General features: G+C 48.1%; 1 protein-coding gene across 1 annotated transcript in view; it reads left to right on the plus strand.

Annotated features, from left to right (window-relative positions):
* The first annotated feature begins 237 nt into the window (after window positions 1-237).
* Window positions 238-23,715, plus strand: part of MBTPS1 (membrane-bound transcription factor peptidase, site 1) — a 47,519-nt gene continuing 24,041 nt past the window's right edge. The window contains exons 1-9 of the mRNA XM_006860131.1: window positions 238-403; window positions 1,055-1,312; window positions 6,974-7,177; window positions 9,627-9,737; window positions 9,959-10,068; window positions 13,041-13,157; window positions 16,516-16,583; window positions 18,264-18,366; window positions 20,526-20,677. Coding sequence (XP_006860193.1) covers window positions 241-403; window positions 1,055-1,312; window positions 6,974-7,177; window positions 9,627-9,737; window positions 9,959-10,068; window positions 13,041-13,157; window positions 16,516-16,583; window positions 18,264-18,366; window positions 20,526-20,677 — 1,286 coding nt within the window. The 5' untranslated portion in view covers window positions 238-240. The remainder of the gene's footprint in view (window positions 404-1,054; window positions 1,313-6,973; window positions 7,178-9,626; window positions 9,738-9,958; window positions 10,069-13,040; window positions 13,158-16,515; window positions 16,584-18,263; window positions 18,367-20,525; window positions 20,678-23,715) is intronic.

Raw genomic sequence — 23,715 nt, forward strand, 5'->3', positions numbered from 1 at the left:
ACACTGAGAGGAGCCTGCTCTCCAACATGGAGAAGAAGCGGAGAAAGAAATGAAAGCCTCTTCTCAGGCCGGGCCACAAGAGGCCAGGCCGCTTTCTCTCCATTCCCGGCGGACAAGCCTGCAAGACGGCTGATCAGTAATGCTGCCGCTTTGGGCCAGGACCGAACCTAACTTCTAATCAAGGAAGTCGACAGTGCGATTTGAATTTATGCAGTTTTCTGACCATTTCCACTCATAACCATGAAGCTTGTCAACATCTGGCTGCTTCTGCTCATGGTTCTGCTCTGTGGGAAACAACATCTGGGTGACAGGCTGGGAAAGAGACTTTTTGAGAAGGCTCCGTGCCCTGGCTGTCCCCACTTAACTCTGAAGGTGGAATTCTCCTCGACAGTCGTGGAATATGGTAACAATCCTATTTTCAATGTTAGGACCCCTGGCGGTTTTCTCACACTTAACTTTAAACATGAACTTTGCCCAAGAACACTCTTTCTACCCTACATTTCACATGGGGTACAGGCCCAGCACCTGGGTGCTAAGTCTGTTTACCTGATACAGGTAACTCCAGTGAGACAAGAAAATTGATTCTCTGGACTGTTTGCCACCAGTTGCCAGATCCGGTGCCATGGTAGCTGGTGGGGCCGAGGGGTTTGGAATGAGTAGCTGAACAGTATCATGTGGTCCACACTCATGTAATGTTTCTCAGTTACTTCTGTGAACTTTTTCCTAAGAAACATGTAGAAATCTCTGTGCTGTGCACTCAAGACTTGTGCTAGCATCTGCACTTGTCAAAATTGCCCAGGTCTCGGACTTGGAGTGATGTGGTCAGTACACTGGGTGTCGTCCGGGGCCCACACCGACCACTTCCACTGCTTAGCTCTGCAGTCAGCTGCCTAGGGTAGTTAAACTTCCCTTCTAGCTTTGCTTTCGTGCACTTTGGGTTTTTCAAGATCTGCTTTAGACATGACTTTTCTTTGAAACTGCCACATTTTCTGCTTGACACGCTGTCTAACGTGTGCCTGAATTCTGATTTTGGATTTGTGCTCGTTGGTTTCAGAATATATCGTGGCTTTCAATGGGTACTTTACAGCCAAAGCTCGTAACTCCTTCATCTCAAGCGCCCTGAAGAGTAGTGACATAGACAACTGGACAATCATCCCTCGGAACAACCCGTCCAGCGACTACCCCAGTGATTTCGAGGTGATTCAGATCAAAGAAAAGCAGAAAGCAGGGCTGCTGACCCTTGAAGACCACCCAAACATCAAGCGCGTCACACCCCAGCGGAAAGTCTTCCGCTCCCTCAAGTACGCGGACTGTAAGTATTGGGAGTGCGGGCAGGTCTGTGTCCTCTGTGACTCTGTGCTGTCCTGTGTCACTCTAAGTCCCAGGGACAAACCCACATAGTCACACCACACCGGGTTCCCCCCCAACTCTCAACTCAGACCATTTCCAGACAGGCAACCCAGTGGGAAAGAGTACAGTGAACACTCGCATCTTTGCTTCACCTTCTCCAGGTGTGCGTGTGTCTCTGGCAATAGCCCAGTTAGTGAGGCGTTATGCTGTTCTGGAGCCCTGCACTGCTGACCACAAGGTCAGCGGTTCAAATCCACCAGTCACTCCTTGGAAATGCCACACAGGGTGTCTTGGAGTCGGAACCAGCTTGACAGTACTTCACAGCAGCAACAGCAGCTGGGGTGGGGTGGGAAGGCTGAGGTCTGAGGTCCTCCCTCAGTAGAGGACGGTCGGAAGTGACTTTACCTGAGTTAATCTCAGAGCCCTCCCTCAGACCCTGAGGGTGCTGCCCCCCTTCTCCTCCGGGAATGACGCCTTTGCAGTTTCTCTTTTCCTTCTGGTCCTGTGTGCTTGAGGTTTTTTCCTTTTAGGGCACGCCTGCAAACCGTGTTTTTGTTGCCTTTCCTCTTATCTTTCTCAGTTCTTCATGGCCACACACGGCCATGTCTCTGCTGGGTTTCTGACAGTGAATTAGAAAGTCCTTCCTTATTAAACAGAAATAACAAACTGTGAATCTATCATTTCCCAGCATCCCTGCCATCTAGGCGTGTGCACTTCTGAAAGCACGGTTTCCCTCTCTCTAACCCTCCCCCAAGAACTCTGCTCTCTGATTTACATGATTTCAAAAGAGCACTTTGGGTATCCTCAAGGGACTCAAACTGTGTTCCTTTGTGATGTTATCTGAGTCTTGGGAACAAAAAAATGTCTGAAGAGGCTAGCTCCTGGTTTGAGAGTGGGTGGGTTACAGTTTCCGGTAGCCCCTGCTCCACTGGAAGAAGGAGCAGGTACATTGTCCTGATGGAAAACCATTCCTTGGGGCAACTTTTCTGGCCTTTTTCTCGCCAGTGGGTTTTTTCCGTTTTCTGACAACTTCCTACTAAGCTCCCGTGATTGAGTTCCCGTGATTGTCTTGTGTCCTTAGAGAAAATCTATCAAGATGACCCCTTGGGAATCCCTCTTCAAAAAAACCCCAAAGCATTAACCATTACCTTCTGAGCTGACCTCTCTGCCTTGAGTTCAAGTAACCTAGCAGATCCCCTTGGAAGCCACTGTTTTAATGAGAACTTTCTTTTAAGGTGCCCTAATGAGACTAGCGTAGCGGTTACGAATTGGGCTGCGAACCTAAAGGTCAGCGGTTCGAAACTACCAGCTGTTCCGCGGGAGAAAGATGAGGCTTTCTACTCCTGTAAAGATTTGTTGTTGTTGTTGTTATGTGCCGTGGAGTCGGTTCCGACCCATAGCAACCCTGTACAGGGTTTCCGAGGCTGTAAATCTTTACGGGAGCAGAACGCCTCATCTTTCTCCCGCGGAATGGCTGGTAGTTTCGAACTGCTGGCCTTAAGGTTTGCAACCCGATTCGTAACCACTACTCTACGGACTTGGAAACCCTGTACAAGGTCGCTATGAGTCAGAACCGACTCCACGGCACATAGCAACAACAACAGTGAGACTAGGGGAGTCCTGGTGTGGCCCTGTGGGTTAATGCGCCAGACTGCAAAGCCGTTTGAACTGCAAGGTCGGTGATTCAGGCTTACCAGGTGGTCCTCGGAAACCCTATACAGGGTCGCTATGGGTCAGGACTGACTCGATGGCATTTAACAATGAGAAGACTAGGGGAATCCTGGTGTGGCCCTGTGGGTTAATGCGCCAGACTGCAAAGCCATTTGAACTATAAGGTCGGTGGTTCAAGCTCACCAATTGCTCTTTGGAAACCCTGTACAGGGTCACTATGAGTCAGAGCCGACTCAATGGCACTTAACAACAACAACAACAACAACAAGACTAGGACTCCTGGTGTGCTGTTGAAAGATAAGCACTGGACTTTGAACCATAATGTTGGCGGTTCAAATCCAGCAGCTCCTCCTCAGAACTCCTATACAGGGTCACGTGGAGTTGGAACTGACTCGAATGCATTTAACAACATTGAGACTAAGACAGGTGTGTTACTGAGAGAAGTTGTCTGTAGCTGTCTACAGAAACATGTTTAAACACGTTTGGAATAAACCTGTATCCATGTGAACTGGGGCCCTAGTAGCAATACTTTTTGACTGACTCCCCACGTATGTAATTTCTGAGCTGTGCTGTGTAAGTATGGACTGATTTGGGTGGCACCCTTTTCAGATTGTCCCTTCTACTTCAGTTCCACTTGGGTTTGTAAAGGGTGTCCATGCTACAATCATGTTGCACATTGATTACGTGGTGTCCCCACAGCACCTACATTACCAAAGGACTCTTCTCCCTCTAAACCATGCTAGCAGATTACTGCTTTCATGCTTGTTTACAGTTATTGAGGTATGCTCTTCTTCCTTTGTTGGTCATGTCGTAAACCTTAAAACCTCTGTGGTTTTGCTGCGTTAAAAACAAACCCAAACAGACCCGTGAATAAAGGAAGAGGGGAAATAATTTGCTTACTGTGACAGGTCCGCTCTCTGGTCAGCCTTAGAATGCAGCTGTCTGACTTTTTCAGAGCCTTTTCTGCAAATGTAGATGTTTTGTATTGTCCTGGGTGTTAGGTGTTGACAAGTTGGTTCCTACTCATAGTGACCTATGCTCAACTGAACAAATGACTGCCCGCTCCTACGCCGCCCTCACCGTTTCTTTCTGTTATAGTCGAGCCTATGTTCGCTGCCACAATGTCAATCCATTTCATTGAAGGTTGACTTCTTTTCACTGACTCACCACTTTACCTAGCTTGATGTCCTCCTCCGAGGACCGGTCCCTCCTGATAACCTACCCGAAGTACAAGAGACAAAGTCCTTCTATACTTGTTTCTGAGGAGCCTTCTGGTTGTCCTTCTTCTAAGACAGATTTGTGTATTTTTCTGACAGCTCATGGTACTTTCAGTGTTCTTCTCCAACACCGTAATTCAAATGCATCAATTCTTATATTGTTGTTGTTGTTAAGTGCTGTTGAGTTGGTTCCGACTCATAGTGATCCTGTGTAGGGTTTCCAAGAAGCAGCTGGTGAGCTTAAACTTCCAACCTTGTGGTTCAAACCGACCTAGAAGTCCAGCGCATTAATCCACTGTCCAGCTTTTAAATGCATATGGAGTGATTGAAAATACCCTGGCTGGGGTCAGGTGTACCTTTGTCCTCAAACTGGCATCTTTGCTCTTGAACCTTGTGAAGAGCTGGGAAGGCAACAGTAATTCACTGGCTAAAGGGTAGACACATGTTAACCCGGTGACGGGGCGGGCAATATACTATAGATGGAGGTTGTTATACACGTACATGTGGTATACTGGTGTGGCGACATAAGGTAAGCACTGGACTACAAATTTGTTTCAGTAGCAAGGTTGAAACTCACAGCCACAGTGCCTTTGCAGAGTCCGTAAAGCCCAGATGTGTCTGATGTCAGCAAGTATATCCCTACTTCCACATCCTTTGCTGCATCCAGCTTGAATTTCTAGCAGCTCCATTTGGATGTACTGACGCTACCGTTTCTAAATTGTCTTCAGCGGCATGCTACTTTTCTCTTTAGACAGTAATATTCTAAAAATAAACCACGAAGATACAAACAAATCAAAATTTGTATAGTTAAATAAGCATGCAGAAGATTTTAGGAAACATGGAAATAACCTGATTTTAGCACAAGAGTCTGAATCTCCTGGCCAGGGGCCCCCTGTACACCCTGTCACGTCGGGGCACCCCGTAAGGAAATGCAGGCCCTGTCTGTGCTGTCACTCACTGTGCCCCAGAGCGGGAAGCCACTCTTCTTTCTGCTTCCATTGTCTCAGCCCCACAGTGCCGCTATTGCTTACCTCCCAGCCTTGCTAAATAGACCGGTACACTGCAAACGATGAGGGCCGGCCTAGCAGAGTGCTGTCAGTGGACATTACATGCTAGTGATATTCCTAGGACTCTTCTTGTTTGAAAGGTGCGCTTTATTTTGGACTGAAGCCTGTCTTGTTCTGGATCCCAGCTGCTACTGCCTCTGTCCAGCAGGGCCGGAAGACAAAGCTAACCTGCTTTCCACAAGACAGCATTTAGGGCTGAGACGAATCGATCTGTCCATCACAGTCTCTTTGCTGGGGTCTCATGTGGACCTCCAGGGCCTTCAACAGCTGCTTACCTGATAGGGTCCCCTCACCATTTCGGGGGGTCTCCGTAGGCCACTCTGCGCTCTCTCTGCTTTGTCCCAGCTCTGAATGCACTGCTCCACCCTCGTTCTGCATATTGTCTCAGGCTGTTGACTTGAGAGAGTCAACATTGGACACCCAGCACAGAACAGTGTCATTTGGACTATGTCAACAGTTAGTCCATGGCACAGACTCAGCTATGTCCTGTTCAGGTCCTTGTGCCTCAGAGACTGCGACCTGGGACAGCGGGAACAGATGGACAAGTGTGTGTTGTAGAGACATTCTCTGTGGCAGTACAGATTGGTTCTTCCTAAGGCTGCTTTAAAATCTTAACATCTTCATTTTATCAGGCACTCGAAAAGGCAAAGGGAAAAACTGTGTATTTCCTTTGTTCTCTCACTATCCCTCCCCATTAAAAAAAATTATGATAAAATTTACAAACAGAGTCATCCTTTTTAGTGTATAGTTTGGCAAGTTTTGACAAATGCATATAGCTGTGTATTTCCCAACAGAGTCAAAGTTCAGGTATGGAAGAGTTCTATCACCCTCAGCATTTACCCAGGCCCCTTTGTTGTTCTTTTAAAACAACTGATTTTTGAAAGGTGAAGCCGTTGTTAAGTGCCATCGAGTCAGTGCCGACTCATAGCTAATCCTATATAGCCAGTACCAAGAAGCCGCTGGTGGGTTTGAACCACCAGCCTTGTAACTAGCAGTCCACTGCTTATCCTACACCAGAATTGTTGAAAATATTGGTAGCATACTGGTTATGAATCGGGCTGCTGACCTCAAGGTTGGCAGTTCAAAACTACCAGCCGTTCTGCGGGAGAAAGATGAGGCTTTCTGCTCCCATAAAGATTTATAGCCTCGGAATCCCTGTGTAGGCTCACTATGATTCGGAACCGACTTCACGATATTTAACAACAACAACAAAATTGGGAAAAGGTCCCATTTATGTTTTGTTTTTTCCATTTATATTTGGCAGAGATTGTCGTAATGGGATAGCGTAGCGTTTTCCTGACCTAGCAATTTAGTGCTGTCAAACTTCATGATTAGTTTGTGGTCATTTTCTTGCTGATGAAGAGTAAGGTTTTTCCTTTGTTTTAATATAACAAGTAGCTTTGTTTCTTAAAACAATGAATATAAGTATATTGGTTTGTATTTAGGAAGTTCCCGGAGGACAGCTGTTCGGGAAAGATGGGACAACTAAATAAGGCCCCGTCATTAGCTGAAAGAATGCTTCTAGAAAAGGAAGAGAAACCGGCTCTCCTTAAAACAGATTTCGCGGGCAATCACATCTGAGTTCAGAATGATCATCTTCTCTGACAGGCAGGGTTTGTGGTGTAAATGTCTCTCCTCTTCTGATCTCTCTGGCTTCCTTGGACCCAGCTGACCCCATCGTGCCCTGCAATAACACCAGGTGGAGCCAGAAATGGCAGTCATCCCGTCCCCTCCGAAGGGCAAGTCTCTCCCTGGGCTCCGGATTCTGGCACGCCACCGGAAGACACTCCAGCAGACGATTACTGAGAGCCATTCCTCGGCAGGTGGCCCAAACCCTGCAGGCTGATGTGCTTTGGCAGATGGGATACACAGGTATGTACTGCTGTCTGGCAAGGCAGCATTCCGTTGGGAGTCCAGGGGAGCCCCGTGGCCTGGCCGCCACAGCCTTCTCAGTTGCCGTGGGGTCAGCCCTCAGTCCCACCCTGTATCTTCAATTCCCGCTTTGCAGGTGTCTGCTTCCCACCAAAGAGCTAGGTGATGGGGTATTTCTCTCCCATAAACACAAACAAAAAACCCCAGTCCAGCAGAGACCTTCTCTTAATTTTCCAGGGAAATGAAAATCAAATAGGTTGGCCACACAGACTTCCTGGTCTGATAGAGACTGGTGGAACCCCAAGACTGTGGCTCTTAGACACCCTTCAGACCTGGGACTGAACTGAACTCACCCTCGTGGTTCAACTTTCAGCCTGACGGTAGCCTGTGAGGTAAACAGTGCCACCAGGAAGTACGCACCCCTGGTAACCATCAGCCACAGGAGATCAAAAGGCCAGCATTTGCTCAGAGATAGAGCCCAGAAGTCAGCAGAGGACAGGAAACACAGGGAGAAAGTGGGAAGAGTGCTGTTACTGGTGGTGATTGTCATCAGTGTCACGAAGCAAACGGTGTGTGAACCGTTGAGGGATAACCTAGACTCTAGACTCACCCAAATCACAGTGGAAAGCTTCTTTGTCTTTTTTTAAAAAGCAAGATAGTTACCAACTACCTTGATATGGGCCATTTACGTGTAAGTCAGTTCATCCCTTTAGTTTGGTGTCCTGTGTACAAAATGGCTCAGTAGCTGTCTGTCAGACTTGCAATCATTTGTTTCAGAAATAATGTTATTTGTTGAAACATTGTATAAAGGAAAGGTTACCACCAATACGGTTCATTGTGGTGGGACATTCCTGTTGTAAGCTAGATGGATTGGAGTCTGTCCCTGGACTTTAAGATGGGAACCAGCGGCTGTGTCCTGCATGTGTCCTGTGTCCCTCTTTTCTCCTTGGTTTCCGCAGCCCCCTTGCCTCCTGAGTGCCTGAAGTACTTCCGTGTTCTGACGCCTGCTGGGCAGACTGTGTATTACAACCTCCCATCACCTCTTGATTTTTTCTGTCTTTCCAGATGAGGACTCTTTGACAATACCAAATTTTCATAACCCTCAGAAAAGCATTGTAGATTCCCTCAAGCCCGAATAATTCTTGATTTTACGTGTGTGTTTTTACAGCATAAGCAATGCCCTTGACAGGTGTCCCAGTCCAGCTGATGGGTACCATAACATAGCTCGCCCTCCGGAGAGCTGCCACTTGGTTGTATTAGCTGGCACATAGTAAAAGTTAGCATCAGCTGCGTTGCCCATTGATGCAGGTGGCTTTTGACTGGTTTCTGAATTATATCCATTTGTGTGTGTGTGTGTGTGTGTGTTTGCTGATGGTAAAGGAACGCCCCACCCCATATCCTGCTGGTGGTAGTGGTGATGGTGATGTGCCGTGGAGTCAGTTCCGGGCGACCTTGTACAGGGTTTCTGAGGCTGTAAACCTTTATGGGAGCAGAACCCCTCATCTTTCTCCCGCAGAACAGCTGGTAGTTTCTAACTGCTGACCCTGAGATTAGCCCGATTTGCAACCATTTTGCTACCAGAGCTCCTTCTATGTCCTGGTGCTGTGGGTTAATGCGCTGGACTGCAAAATTCGTTTGAACCACAAGGTTGGCGATTCAAGCTCACAGCAGCTCCTTGGAAACCCTGTGCAGGGTCAGAACAGACTCAACGGTACGCAACATAAGCTATCAGGAGCCCTGGTGGCATTATTGGGGTAAGGATTGCCTGCTAACTACTCAGTCCCAGTTCAAACCTACCACTCTCTTCTGGGAAGGTTGACAGTCTCAGAATCTCTAAGGAGCTGTTCTCTGGTCTATAGGATCGCTGTGAGTCGGAGTTGACTTGATGGCCGCGGGTGTGGGCATCGCGTGCTGTGCTTGCTCTCCTGAGGGTCACTTAGCTCCAGTGTGCTGTCTGCTGTCCTGAAGAGCAGACTCTGCTCTAACCGGGAAGCTGCAGTCCTCTTCAGGGGCAGGACGGTGTTGTCCCACTGGTGGCTCCTCCCTGCTCCTTTGGTTTGTGCTTTGTGGGTGCATTTCAGCCTCTGTCACTTAGTATGTTCCCTCCCCCGTTGTAACCAGGACTTGCCCTTGATTTACTCAGAAGGAGGAGCATTGTTACAGGTGGTAACATGCAGCCTCAGGATTGGACAGCCCTGTAGCAGTTCAGATGTGCTTTCTGTGTACCCCTAAAGTTTCTGTAGCCACAAGTGAGGAAACTACCCTCCCTGGCCTCCTTGCTTTGCTGAGCTCAGCCAGCTGGTCCTGAAACCTCTGAGACATTGGAGCTCTGGCCTGACTCTGTGACGTGTCCTTTACGCCTCCCAGGGAGCAGTGCGTGCTGGAGAGAGAAATCCCAAATGTCATTTGTAGTAACACACTTGTGTGTGGTCTTCCTCTCTGGAATAAGGTGCTAGCGTAAGAGTGGCTGTGTTTGACACTGGACTGAGCGAGAAGCACCCCCACTTCAAGAACGTGAAGGAGAGGACCAACTGGACCAATGAGCGGACACTGGATGACGGTAGGTCACTCGGACTGGGCGGTGCTGCCCGTCTGTGGCCATGAGCATCCAAACACATGCCCTTGGTCACGGCACCTCAGGGTATGTGGACCTGGGGCCTGCAGAGGGAAGGAGGAATGCTCCGAGTGGACGCTGCTCTCCCAGGAGCCTGGGCAGTGGTGCCCGGAGGGCTGTCCTGGCCCTGGTCTTCACCTCCACTGGTGCTGTCTTTCCTTCCACAGGACTGGGCCACGGCACGTTTGTGGCGGGGGTGATAGCCAGCATGAGGGAGTGCCAGGGGTTTGCCCCCGACGCCGAGCTTCACATCTTCAGGGTCTTCACCAATAACCAGGTAGGGGAGAGCAACCTTCTCCCTGCCCCTCCGTGGCTGTCCTCGTCCCTTCTTTCCCTCCCACACTGAGCCTGACTCCCCACAGGCGGCAGGCTGCCACACCACCCTGTCTCGTGCACGTCTCTTGTACTTGCTCCTGCCTGTGTCCTTGCCTGCCTGTGTTTGCTATCCCTGTTGAATGGTGGCTGCCTGGAAGCTGAGGGTACAGCTCTGTGGATCTGCTCGCTGCTGGGATCCAGTGTTCATTTATAAACCATTTCTAGAAAAGCGGGTAGGGTCTTTGTAGTCCCAGACCATCAGAAGGTGAGACACTGACCTGTCCCCTGCCACACCCCACCCAGCAGGTTTGTGCCTCACCTCTGCACATCTTACACCTCCTCAAGCGGTTTCTCTTTCGTTTTCTGCATATACGAGAGAGCTTCAAAAACATTTCGTGAAAAAATTCCATTATCTCTAATTCTATTTTCCCAGGAACATTGTGAAGCCCCTCTTATAAACACAGCTTCCTGTCATTGATTGATAGTGTCTACTTTACAGATCAGGTTTTTTGTTTTGTTTTAATGTTTTATTGTGAATTATGTGATAGTTTACATGGGAGAACATTAGCTTTACGTTCATCTTATCGTATATGGTGCCATTGCCATGGTTACAGTCCCCTCCATGTGTCATCAACCAACCAAAGGGTATATACCCCATAAGCCTGCCCCTCGGTCATCAGCACACAGCGCCTCCATCTCTGGCATCACTGCTTCTCTGAGTAGGGTCTTGCATTCCACTCTTCTCCCAGGGACCTCTGCTCCTGGACTGCAAAGTCAATCACTCGCCTCGTTTAGCTACAAAACCTCTACCTTTACATTTCCAACCCTCACAATCAGTCCTAATAATAATTATTCACTGTTGTATCACAGGAGAGCCATCCCCATCTCCTTTCATCAGCCTTCCCAGACAGATTGGATACTACTCAGTGGAGATTCTACCTTCCTCCGTGCCCTCTGGATCTAGGTTCAAGTGTTTTATTGTGAATTATGTGATAGTTTACATGGGAGAACATTAGTTTTACATTCATTCTATCGCACATCATATCGTTGCCATGGTTACAATCCCCGCCATGCATCATCAACCAACCAAAGGGTATACCCTGCAAGCCTGCCCCCTACACTCTCCCCCCCACTCAGTCTTCAGCACACAGTCGCTCTCCCTCTTTGGATCTAAAGCCCCCAGCTGCTCTATCGCTCCATGTCATTGTCTCTGCCTCCATCTCAGGTATCACTGTTTTTCTGGGTAGGGTCCTGCTCTCGGCTCTTCTCCGTTGATGGTCCTAGGGATTGCTGCTCCTAGACTAAAAAGTTAATCACTTCCTTCCTTTCTATAAAATATCTACCTTTACATTTCCAAACTTCACAATCAGTCTTGATAACAATTATTCACTGTTGTATCACAAGAGACCCATTTGCATTTCATTTCATCAACTCCGCCTAGGCAGATTGGATGCTACTCACTGGAGTCTCTAGGTTCCCTCTTGAAAGCTTGTAAGCCAGTCACTTCTTGCCTTTGTAGGCCCCCCACCCTCCACCCTGCTCCTAGTTTTGGGGAGCCAATGTCCAAGTTGCCCATCCCTGTCTACTCTGTGTATGGAGGGGGTGGGAATGATCCTTGCTGTAAAGACCTGTTCCCTCTTTTGAGCTACTGCATCCATAGGTGTAGGTCAAGTTCATCAAATTGTATCAGATTACTTTTTCCCCCCTCTTCTTTCTTCTTCTAGTTGAGCTCTGATCATCCAGTCATTGAAGCCAGGTCAAGTGGGTTTTATCTGCAAGTGTGGGTGCTCTTGTGCATATGCCCTCTCTTCTTATCAGCTGGACACTTCACTCTCCAGTCTAGTCCTCTGTGGCTATGTCACTGACTCTGGGCCTAGGAGTCCCCAGGTCTTGCCACACTGCTGGGTTCACAGGAGTCTATTGAACGTGGTAGAGCTTAGCTTGCTGCTTCATTGCTGTTTTTCCCTCACTTTCCCTTATCGGTGACCAATGTGGTCAGCAGTCAGGTCATACAGACCGGGTTTTGACAGGGAATGTAGTGAGTCCCTAGGTAAGCCGGCACACTGCTGTGTGTGTGTTCTGTGCTGCTTGTAGTTGGTGACTCAGCACTGAGACATGACTCTCACCGGAAGTCCTCCCTTATGCCGGCATGCACACTCTCACACTCTCTGTGGGTTTGAACAAGTGCGTGATGTCACCTGTGCACGTGACTATGCCCTGTAAAATCTTTCCCCTGCCGTGGTAATCTCAGCTTAAAATTTGTTGTTTTTTTAAAAGACTAAATGATGATACACAAAGTAATTTGACATCTATAAAGAAACTAAACTTGGAGAACGTAAACATCAGAGAAAAACCTATGAAGTCGCTTTTTTAAATTGTGCAGTTTATCCCTTCTTTAGCATGGGGAATACTAGACAGACCCATGAGACTACTTAGGGATGCTCAGACTGTTAGGGAGAAGGACAAGGCAGTCTGCGCCCCTAAGGACTTGGAACTCCAGAAACTCTGGGGAGTAGTTCTCCTTGGGTCTGTAGGCTTGCTGTGAACTGGAATTGACCTGGCAGTGTGGGATTGGTAATTTCATGTTAATTTCTTAGGACAAACCCTCTTGTCAGAGGAACGGTTAGAAGTTTGAGGTTTGTGTAAGATCAGCATAGCCGCCTTTGCAAGGACTTAGAATATCTGGTATAGTCCACATTTCAGGGCCTTATTTGTCCTCGAGATTCAGTTTGAAAATGTCTGTTAGTCAGAAAGGACTGAGACTCAGGTTCAGGAGAGGAGGGTGAGAATTCTGGTTGCAGTACTCAGCCTGTAATCAGTGTCCCTGGTTAGGGAAACAGTTTGTGGTGTTGGGAGTCTGTGCTTTGCCCTTAAATACACAGCCACTGTGTAGCGCCCTTCCCTGAGATTTCATAGGACTCTGTTCATGAATAGGTGTCCTACACTTCATGGTTCCTGGATGCCTTCAACTACGCCATCTTGAAGAAGATTGACGTGCTGAACCTCAGCATCGGCGGCCCTGACTTCATGGACCACCCCTTTGTCGACAAGGTGGGTTGCATTACCATGTGCTTTGAGGACTGCTCGGGCTCTTCTGTGTGCTGACTCTGTGAACTTTAATTGTGCTGTGCAGACTGGCCCGTCACCCAGGCAGTGACAGCTTTGTGAGGGCAGGTGGCTGATGGCGTGGACTTTAGTGTTTTACCTGCTTAAACCCACTGGAGGAGACTCGTGGGAAGTAGCCCATAGCGACTATTGACCCCTGTCTTATCCAAACACACGGTCGCACCTGCTTACGGAACAGGTGTGTGTGCCTTGTCCAGGGCCGGGCTCTAGTTTACACTGTGGGCGGCTCACTTCCTGCCCCTCCTCCCGGGGCAGCAGACCTTGTCTTACTGCATTTTACAGAACCCTGTGGCGAGCAGATGAGTTGGTGCCTTGTGCGCACCTGCTCTCTGTGTCCTGTGTTGGCTGTTCTCATAATGTTTCGAACATTTTCATCATGCTGCCGCATACTCCATGGACTACAGCCGAGTGTAAACACAACTTTTGTAGGCGTTCACGTGACTCACTTTATTACCATGGTCTGTAGCCGAATCCGCAGTGACCCTGAGGTCTGCCTTTAATGCTATATTCTCAATGAGCGTGCACACAGTAAAATAGCGTCCGATTGGACAGTTTGTATCCAGATTGTCAGTAACAGCAGTTCCATTTTCCACGGTGTGTCAAGCTGCTCTTTAGTCTGCATCCTGTTCTCATACTTCATGTTTTAGACTGGGTCTTTCCAGAGCAGCAAAACCAGTGAAGCTTACATGTTGTGAAGCGCAGTCGAGTCAGTTCTGACTCTTAGCGACCCTGACAGGGTTTCTGAGGAGCGTCTGGTGGGTTTGAACCGCCGACCTTGTGATTCGCAGTCCAGTGCTGATCCTACAGCACCACACCAGATGTTTATATATGTTTGAGAATGGGTCAAAAAGTGTCTGCACTCTGGCTGTAGAATTTGTTTTAAATCAACTTTTAGAAAAGATAAAGACATCGTTTGTTTTTTTTTCGACATAACCCTTGCTTCTCAGTACACTTTGTCCATCTGTCAACAAGCTTTTGCATAGTCTCTTATTAAGAAAGACTTTAGGCTGAGCTGCCAGTCACCACGCTGTCTTCACTTCTTTGTCAGAGGTGAATCTTCATCCTCGAAGGGTTGCTTTCAGAGGACCAAACAGGAGAAAGTCCAATAGAGAGGATGCTTTAACACCTTAAAATGAAGTTTTTGCAGTGTCAACAATGTGGGCAAAGGTGGGCGGACATTCCTTGTCATGCAAGATCACAGCATCCTTGGGTAGTAGTCCTCTGCATTTAATTGGAAGTTTAGGCTTCAGCTCTTCAGTGAGCATCTCACTGTAAGGAGCAGTGGTGTTGATTGTTGAATCTTTTTCTAGATAGTGTTCCAGTACTGACCCTTGAGAATCCCAGAAAACCATATGCATTAATTTTCCAGCTGGTGGTTGACTTTTGAACATTTTCTTGGTCGGAGATTGAGTATGTTTCCATTCAGCACTCTGCCGTTTACTCTCAGACTCCTAGTGATGAATCCGTGTCTCGTCACCAGTAATGATAGTTTTTTTTGTAAGTTTTTATTATGAACTGAGTGGTAGTTTACATGGGAGCACATCAGCTTTACACCATTGTTTCATTGGAATAATTTCAGTCTTCTCCGTGCATCATCATTCAACAGTATTTGCTTCCATTCACTGCTGTTTTTTTTGGGGCGGGCGGAGGGATGTACACAGAAACACTCAGGAATATATAATAATTTAAACAACCAAGGGCACATTCTGCAAGCCTGCCTCCTGGCCGCCAGCACACAGTCTTTCTCTTTCCATCCAGGGGCCTCAGCTGCTCCCTCTCTCCAAGTCCTCATCTCTGTCTCCATTTCTGATGTCGCTGCTTCTCTGGATAGGGTCACACATACTGCTTGTGTTCTTCTCCCTGGATGGTCCTAGGGTCCTCTGTTCCTGTAAGATTAACTACTCCCCCTTTTTGAGTAATGATACTTTTTAAGAAACTTTTACCTTCCAGTATTGGTCCAAATTTTGTTTGCAGATGTGCAGACGCTTCTGTTCATGTTTGTCAGTGAGTTGTTTGGGTACCCATCTTGCAGAATCTTCTTGAAACCCAACTCTGTTGTGGATTATTTCATAGGCTGAGTCGTGGTTAATTTGCAGATGATTTACCACATAATCCACTGTTGCTCGTCTTTTTGACAGAATCATTTCACGTGCGCGCTCAGTATTGTCATCAGGCGTAGCCGTGGATGGGTGTTTTAATATGACCAGCGTGCGGATGATTCTTGACTCACCCTTATATATATAGAGAGAGGTTTATGTCAAGGAAATGGCTCACACAGCTGTAGTGATGGGAGAATCCCAAGTCCGTTGGTCAGATGTCAGGCTAGAAGCGTGTGACTCTTGTGGTTGCAGGGCTAACGAACCAAGGTGAGCAGGCCACATGGCAGGCAGGTTGGACAGGTAAGATGGTCAGCTGCTACAACTCCCAGGATGGGCAGGCAGTGGGCAGGCTGCTGGCTCAAGTCCAAAGAACCGAAGGGGGAATGATGAACCAGATACAAATTCCAGACTCAGCAGAAAGCAAGCAAGCTTTGCTTGAGTGTCCAGTCTGTTGGAAACAGGCCATGTCCTGAAGGAAGCCTCTTCTCCACTGATTGGCCGCTCTTAGCAGCTTTCATCATGGAAACTACTGCACCTTAGCTGGCAAACCACTGAGGCTTCTGGGTTCGTCAGGTTGACACAAAGCCTTAGCTGTCTTACTGCGGTTTCTCGTCTGTGCTTCCGTTTCATTGTTCTCTTACAGATGCTTTGTTAATGAAGCACCATGTTGTTGTTAGGTGCTATCTGGCTGGTTCCAACTCCGGTCCTGTACCGTCCTCACACTCATTGCTACGTGTGAGCCCGTTGGTGCTACCACTGTGCCAGTCCATCTCCTCGGGGCTCTTCCTCTTTTGTGCTGACCCTCTACTTTGCTTAGCATCCTTCTCCAGGGACAAGGCCTTCCTGACCTCGTGTCCAGTAGTCACATGTTATCTCCTTTTGTGTGTGTGCCAGTCTCTTACTTTGTCAAATGGTGAGCGGCCTCGGGGCAGTTTGAGATGAAGCCTTGAAGAGTGTCTCAGAGCAGTGGTCTCAGGGAATCTTCTCATCTCAGCTGGTCCAGTGAGGCTGAGCTTTTTAAGTGTTTGAATTCGGTTCCACTCTCCCCTCTAGTTCTCTCTTGGGCCATCTTTGGTGGTCCTCATCAGAAGAGCTGATAGAGGTAGCTGGGTTTCTTGGACTATTGTATGTTGATTGTTAAGAAGTGGTGTATTTTCATTTATAAGCACTCGTTTATGTTGTAGGTGTGGGAATTAACAGCAAACAACGTGATCATGGTGTCTGCTATTGGCAACGATGGGCCTCTTTATGGGTGAGTAACCCCAACAGCAGAGACTTTGGGTATAATCCTCCCTGGAAGAACTGGGAAGTTATGTCTATCTGTATATATTGGTGTGTCTGTAAGCAGCTGCTTAAGCATTCGGCTGCTCACTGAAAGGCCAGCAGCTCAGCCCACTGGCCACCCTTCAGGAGAAAGTGCTGGCAGTCCACTTCTGTAAAGGCGACAGCCTCGGAAACCTCGCGGGCAGCCTGCTCCGTTCTTCAGAATTGCTGTGAGTCAGAACTGACTCAGTAACGGTGTGTTGATGGTTTCTGGTTAAAACGTTGCTTACAGAGATCAGGAGATTGCGTGATGAATCCTCAACTTACAGCGTTAACAACACAAGACCCATCTTGTTCCTGTTTACCTTTTTTTCCCCCCCCAAATTTGATGTTAAAAGTTATTTAGGAGCCTTAAGTTTTTAATTCTAATTTTTCTCCAAAATCAATGTGGTAGTCACTCCCTTGGTGTTGCTGAGCCCCCACTCTCCACAAGGCACAGGGGGTGAAGAGGCAAATAAGACTCCCCCACACTTTTAGGAACGTGCATCCTTTTGCATCTCCCTGCATCCGTGTAGTTTTCAGGATCTGTGTGCCATGCGGCCCCTGTCAGAGCTTCGTCCCTCTCATCACAGAGCAGCCTGACAGCCTGTGGAGAAACCACAGCTGGCTTGTCCATTCTCTTGATGGACATGTGGGTGGTTTCCACCTGTGCTGCCAGGGGCACAGGTGTGCTTGTCTCTCCCTGCTCCCTGCGTTGTGGGGTGCAGTGGACGTTCTGTCACTTGGAGGCTCTGTCTGCCACACTGTCCCATAGCGGCGGTACCATGTGACTGCTGCCGCCTTTCAGCCACTTGGAATCCGCTGACGTTATTAACCCTGAGGAGGCTCAGGATTGCAGCTTGTGGGCATATTCACACCTGACCATTCTCTGGGCCGCATGGTTCTGCTTGGCCTCAGCTTACTTGTCATCGGTTATCCATTTTACCGTGCATACCCAGCTCACTTGAGGGACAGACTGACGAGTGCGGATTGGTGTGCTCTAGCTCCCCGTGTCCCCCAGGAGCTGTTGACCGTTAGGTCCTCTGGCGACAGTTGGTGCCCCCTGTTTCTCCCCCCCCCCCCCCCGGTCCCTATGAGGAAGGCGGCGCACACTGCAGAACCCCAACTGAGAGCCTGGGGCCGACGCCCACGTGTGTGTGTGGCCCCTTCTCTGGGGGGCCAAGACGTGCACATGACACAGCATGGAGGCACCTGCGGATGCATAGCAAGGATTAGCAGGAGGGGTCTTATCACGTTAGGGCAGGGGGTTCTTACAGCCTAGAGTTGGTTGGTTATGTACTGTGGAATCAGTTCCATGTAGGGTTTCCGAGGCTGTAAATCTTTATGGGAGCAGAAAGCCTCATCTTCCGTCTGTGGAATGGCTGGTAGTTTTGAACTGCTGACGTTGAGGCTGGCATCCTAACTCGAGACCAAATGGAGTTGTGAGAAAGAAAGGGAGTGTTGAGGGGCGGAGCTGAAAGGGACGGACGACAGGCAGAGGCAGGAGGTGGCAGTGTGCCTGCTATGGCCAGGGCAGCCCGCAGAGGTCTCTTCACAGAGGAAACCTAAGCCATTCTTGGGGCCTCTGCCACTTGTGCTACCGTATCGTAAGTGATGTCTCCTCCCTTAGCACTCTGAATAACCCCGCTGACCAGATGGACGTGATTGGAGTGGGCGGCATCGACTTTGAAGACAATATCGCCCGCTTCTCCTCCAGGGGGATGACCACCTGGGTAAGCGAGTGTCCCTCAGCCTCGTGTGCCCTGAGGTTTGGGGGGCGGGGGGGGAGCCTCTGTAAAGGCAGCTGGCGCTGCAGGTTGCCTGGCCTTGAGGATGAGAGGGCTGGGCCTTCCCATGCTGCACTCTGTGTCTAAGTGAGTCCTTTACAGGTGAGGCTGGTTCCTGCTCCCCTGTCCTCAGTAACAGTCGGGAGAGCCCTCATCAGTGCTGGACTCTTCCAAGCTGAGTTTGACTTTACAAAATGAGAGAAGCCAGTTAACAGCCTCATTAAGAGTAGCTTTGCTAAGCCTGAAAGACTCGTATTTAGCTGCATAAAACCTAAAGAACTCCAACACCTAAAGCTATTCAGCTATAGGGAGTTTGTTTATACCACTAACTCATTGGCCTCTACCCCTTCCAAAGAGCTGGATTGAAAGCCACGTGCTCGTACAGCAGAGGTAGCCAAGGAGTAGCACAGGCCCAGGTCTCTGGTCATGCCAGCGAGGATGCTGAGCTTCCCAAGGCATTGTAGGCTGTGTCCACACTGCAGCCCCTGGCGGGGTGCCCGTCCACAGGAGTCTCTGCCTCACGTCACACTTTCCATGCTTTCTGCCTTTGCCCATTTAGGACCTTCCTCCATTTTGAATTTGTTAGGAAGTTCACGTGCAGGGCTATGTTGTGTGCCCACCCAGTCACCCTGAGCATGTCTGTAAAGAGTGGGTCTTCATCTAGGAACTGCCCTCAGTAGCCCTCAGGACACATCTGGAATTCTCCACAGAGCGGCATGAGGATGCTTTCCTCTGTGCCCCTCACCCCTAGGTGATTTGATTGCCAGAAAAGGTTCTGCTCTTCATGTTGGTCATTGTCGTTTGGTGCCATTGAGTCAGTTTCAGTTCATCCTGACCCCATACAGCAGAACGAAACACTGCTCGATCCTGCGCCAGCCTCACATCCTCATTAGGTTTGAGTCCAGGTGGTGGCCACTGTACCGTCCATCTCTGTCTGACAGAGCCCGGTGTCCAGGGGGCTTAGGAGAGCCTCACTTTACATCTGGTCCCTGGCCACTTAATCGCCCTTCTCTAGGGGCCCACTCCTCTCCTCTTGGGGCAGTTTGGAATTCCAGTTACATCATATACTCTTTGTTTTCCTATAAAGAAGCGTTATTTTTTTTTTCCTAATTTTTAATACTAATTTTCTAACATATTTCTAATTTTTCATTTGTTGTCGTTAAGTGCCATCGAGGCAACTCATAGCTGTCCTGTATAGGATGTCCGAGGAGCAGCTGATGGGTTTGAACTGCTGACCATGTTGTTCACAGTCCAGTGGGGATCCTACAGCGCCACACCAGGAGTCTGATTTTTCACTTGTTGTTAAGTGCTGTCAAGCTGGTTCTGACCCATAGCGACCCTTTATAGGGTTTCCGAGAAGCAGCTGTGAGCTTGAACCATTAACCTTGCAGTTCAAACCAACTTTGCAGTCCAGAGCATTAACTCACAGCGCCACACCAGGACTCCTTGGTTTCTAGTTTCTAGTCTTGCATTTTTACAAAAGACTTACTTTCTATTATTATACTGATACTCCTTGTTATACACCCAGCCCCAACCCACTGGTGTCGAATCTATTCTGACTGCTTACAGCCTCCGGAGCCCTATGGGGTACCACAGGACAGTGTAGAGCTGCCCCCCAAGGTTCCGGAGACTGTACATCTTCAGGAGAGTGGACAGCCTCATCTGTCTCCCAAGAAGCGGCTGGTGGATTTGAATCACCAACTTTGCAGTTAACCTAACACTAACCTACTGCACCATCTGGGTTCTTTGGTCTTGATGAAACATCAAAAATAATTTGAGGTTCTGTATTATCCTCTAGAAGGGGCCCTGATAGCCTAGTGGACTACGAATCTACCAGTCGCTCCACAAGAGAAAGATGAGGCTTTCTGCTCCTGTAAAGATTCACAGCCGCAGAAACCCTTTACGGGGTCACTCCGAGTTGTACCGACTCGATGGCCCACCACCACCACCACCACCACCACCACCACTCTGAGTTTGTTTTTCAGAGAAAATCCAGGTTACTGTATGTGCATGAGCCTTGTTTGTAGCCTGGCTTCCCCGTAATCGCATGTAGCTGTGTGCTGGCACATGTGATGTGCTTCAAACCGTGCTGCTTTTGTTCACAGGAACTACCAGGCGGTTATGGTCGAGTGAAGCCCGACATCGTCACCTATGGCGCTGGAGTGAGGGGTTCTGGGGTGAAAGGGGGCTGCCGGGCCCTCTCGGGGACCAGCGTGGCTTCTCCAGTGGTTGCAGGTGCCGTCACCCTGCTGGTCAGGTGAGTGCTGCTGGCAGAGGTAGGCTCCTGGTTAGGTGTCAGCATACAGGGCCCGGAGCCTGGGGCAGAGCCTCGCTCCTGCTCCCAGCCCGGTTCAGGAGCTGTAGTTACAGCATGGCCGTAAAGCCCTATCACAGGGTTTGATGAAATGAGTGTGAGCTTTGCAAACTCTAAATTAGAAAGCGCTGTGTATGGGAAAACTCCACTATCTTTTCCTCCTGTTTATCCACAGCTAATATACCTGTGCCTTTTCTGTTTACTGTTTGAATTCTCTTGTTTGTTTGTTCGTTCTTGTTTACGGCACATGTTCAGACCTCCATGTGTCTGTCCAGATGAGTGTGTCCATTAGGACGGGAACAGTTAAGAGGCAGACAAATTTCTCTACGTCGTCGATTGGCTCTTCGCTTCCTTGAGTCCCAGACGCAGGTGGGACAGAGCTGTGTGATCAGCTGGAAGCTACCCCAGAGTTCAGTGGAAACACACACCCTCTGAGTGTTAGTCTGGTGGTCGTGCTGAGTAACCAGAGTTACAAAGTGATGTCATTGTCTCCATCTGCATGAGGCTCTGCTGAGGTGCCGTGTTACGATGATACACAGCTCACTGCTTGTTTAAAAGTTGCTGCAATTCATGCAATCTCAGTACAAACTTAAAACTGGCAAAGGGTAGTAAATGTGGTTTTTTTGTTTTATTTTTTAATACTTAGAATTCTGTCTACATTTATGCTTGGATTTATGACTCCCAATCCCTGAGCTTTCTGCTTTAGTAAAGGTAGACAGTTTGCCTCTTTCCTCTTTTCCTGTCTTTCCCTTTAACTCAAAGCCACATTCTTGAAACTGTTTATGTTGTCCGGACACACACACACACACACACACACACACACACACACACGAGAGTGGAAAACAGGGAAGGCGCGGTGGCCTGTGGCAGGCGGTTCCTGGTTCACTTTTGCTTTCATATTGCCCACGTGGAGAGAAGATGGGCACGGCTGCTGTGTCCCTCTAGTTGATTGGGGCCTTGATGGTGAGCAGGAGCTGAGGCCCGGCCCATGGGCTGTGCTGTCAAGTGAACGGGGCAGACGTACCTGTGCTTGTCGCTGGTGTCCACTCCGCTATGCACACGTTAGATCAGTGGCCAGGAGCATGCCAAGTTGTTCAGTGAGCCAGGAGGTAGCGCTTCCTCTGCTCTGTCAGGAAGGAGAATGCAGCTTGGGATTGGCTTGATGGGCAGAGGTGGGAAGACTGTGTGTTAGCCTAGAGCTGAGCCTTGACCAGGGTTTTCTTCCTGTTGTTAATAATCAGCCCCACTAGGTAAATGTAGAATCCTACAGAAGACCTGACTTCCTGGTCTGATAGAGACAGGTGGAACCCCGAGACTGTGGCCCTTAGACACACTTCAGACCTGGGGCCAAACCCACCCCTGAGGGTCAGCTTTCTGCCAAACAACAGACAGGTCTGTAACGTGAAGGAAAATGCCCTGAGGAACCTCATCTCTAGCAGGAGACCAAAAGGACAGCATTGGTCCGAATCTGCTCAGAAGACAGAAGGGGTAGGGGAAGGTCTGTTGGGACTGAGGAACCCGGGAAGGGGAGTAGGAGAGCACTGTTACATTGAAGGGTGTGCACCTGTTTCATGAAACAGGTTTGTCAATTGTTGGATGGGAAATGCATTTATTCTGTAAATTTTCACCCAAACCACAATCAGAAGGAAAAAAAAATCCAGCCCACTTCATCTCCCCTGACTTTCCTTTCCTTCCGCCATCCCTTCAGACCTGCTGAAAAACTGTCTAAACTCCCAGACCAACCGCTGCCCTGTCATAGGAACTTAGGGGAGTAAGGTTTTTTGCCTAGTGGATTTTTTTCCCCTTTGCATTTAGCAAGTAAAGTGTACTTGTGTTTCTTCTGTATGTGTGTTGTATTTATAATACACACAGAAATCAATGACTGCTGTAATGGTGGTATTTATACACTGTACTTTGTTGCTGTTAAGGGCCATCAAGTTGGTTCCAACTCATAGCAACCCTGTATAGGGTTTCAGAGGAGTGGCTTGTGAGCTTGAACTGCCAACCTTGTGATTCAAACTGATCTTACAGTCCAGTGCATTAACCCACAGTGGTGCCACACCAGAATTCTATACTGTAGGTAGGACCTATATTTTTACACAATAGGTAGGACCTCTGTCTTTACACTGTAGATACAACCTGTATTTTCACACTATAGGTCTGGCTTGTGTTTTTGTTATGGGTCTGTTTAGGTTTTCTACTTCACTCCGTGTAAGTTTAGGGAACTTGTGTTTTTCTAAAAATGTATCCATCTCTTTTAAGTTTTCAAATTTGTTGGAGTACAACTCTTTATAGTATTCTGTTATTATCCTTTTGATTTCCTTTGTCTCCATTGTGACATCACCCATGTGGTTTTTAATGCGTGTTATTTATATCTTCTCCCTCTTTTCTTTTGTTAGGTTTGCCAGTGGTTTGTCAATTTTATTAACCTTTCAAAGAGCCAGCTTCTTGTTCTGTTGATTCTATAGTTTTTCTGTTTTCCATCTCATTTATTTCTGCTCTGATCTTTATTCTTTCTTTTTTTTTTTTTTTTTGGTGATTGTAGGTTCCCTCTGTTGATCTGTTTCTAATTGCTGGAGATGCTGTGTCAATGTGTTAATTTTGGTTCTTTCTTCTTTTTGGATGTGCGCAGTTTATCGCAATGAATTGACCTCTCAGCACCACTTTCGCCGTGTCCCATTGATTTTGGTATGTTGTATTTTCATTCTCATTGGTTTCTAGGAGTTTTATGAATTCACATTTGATTTCTACTACTACCCAGTCACTTTTCAGCATGATGTTATTCAGTTTCCATGTATTCGACTTTATTTCCTTGGTCTTATTGTTGATTTCTAGTTTTATAGCACTGTGGTCTGAAAAGATGCTTTGTAGTATTCAGATGTTTTAAAATTTATGAAGGCTTACTTTGTGACCTAATACATGGTCAATTCTGGAGAATGGAGAATGTTCCATGTGCACAGGAAAAGAATGTGTATTGTGCT

Source organism: Chrysochloris asiatica, unplaced genomic scaffold, assembly GCF_000296735.1.
Source record: "Chrysochloris asiatica unplaced genomic scaffold, ChrAsi1.0 scaffold00037, whole genome shotgun sequence".
Lineage (NCBI taxonomy): Eukaryota > Metazoa > Chordata > Mammalia > Afrosoricida > Chrysochloridae > Chrysochloris > Chrysochloris asiatica.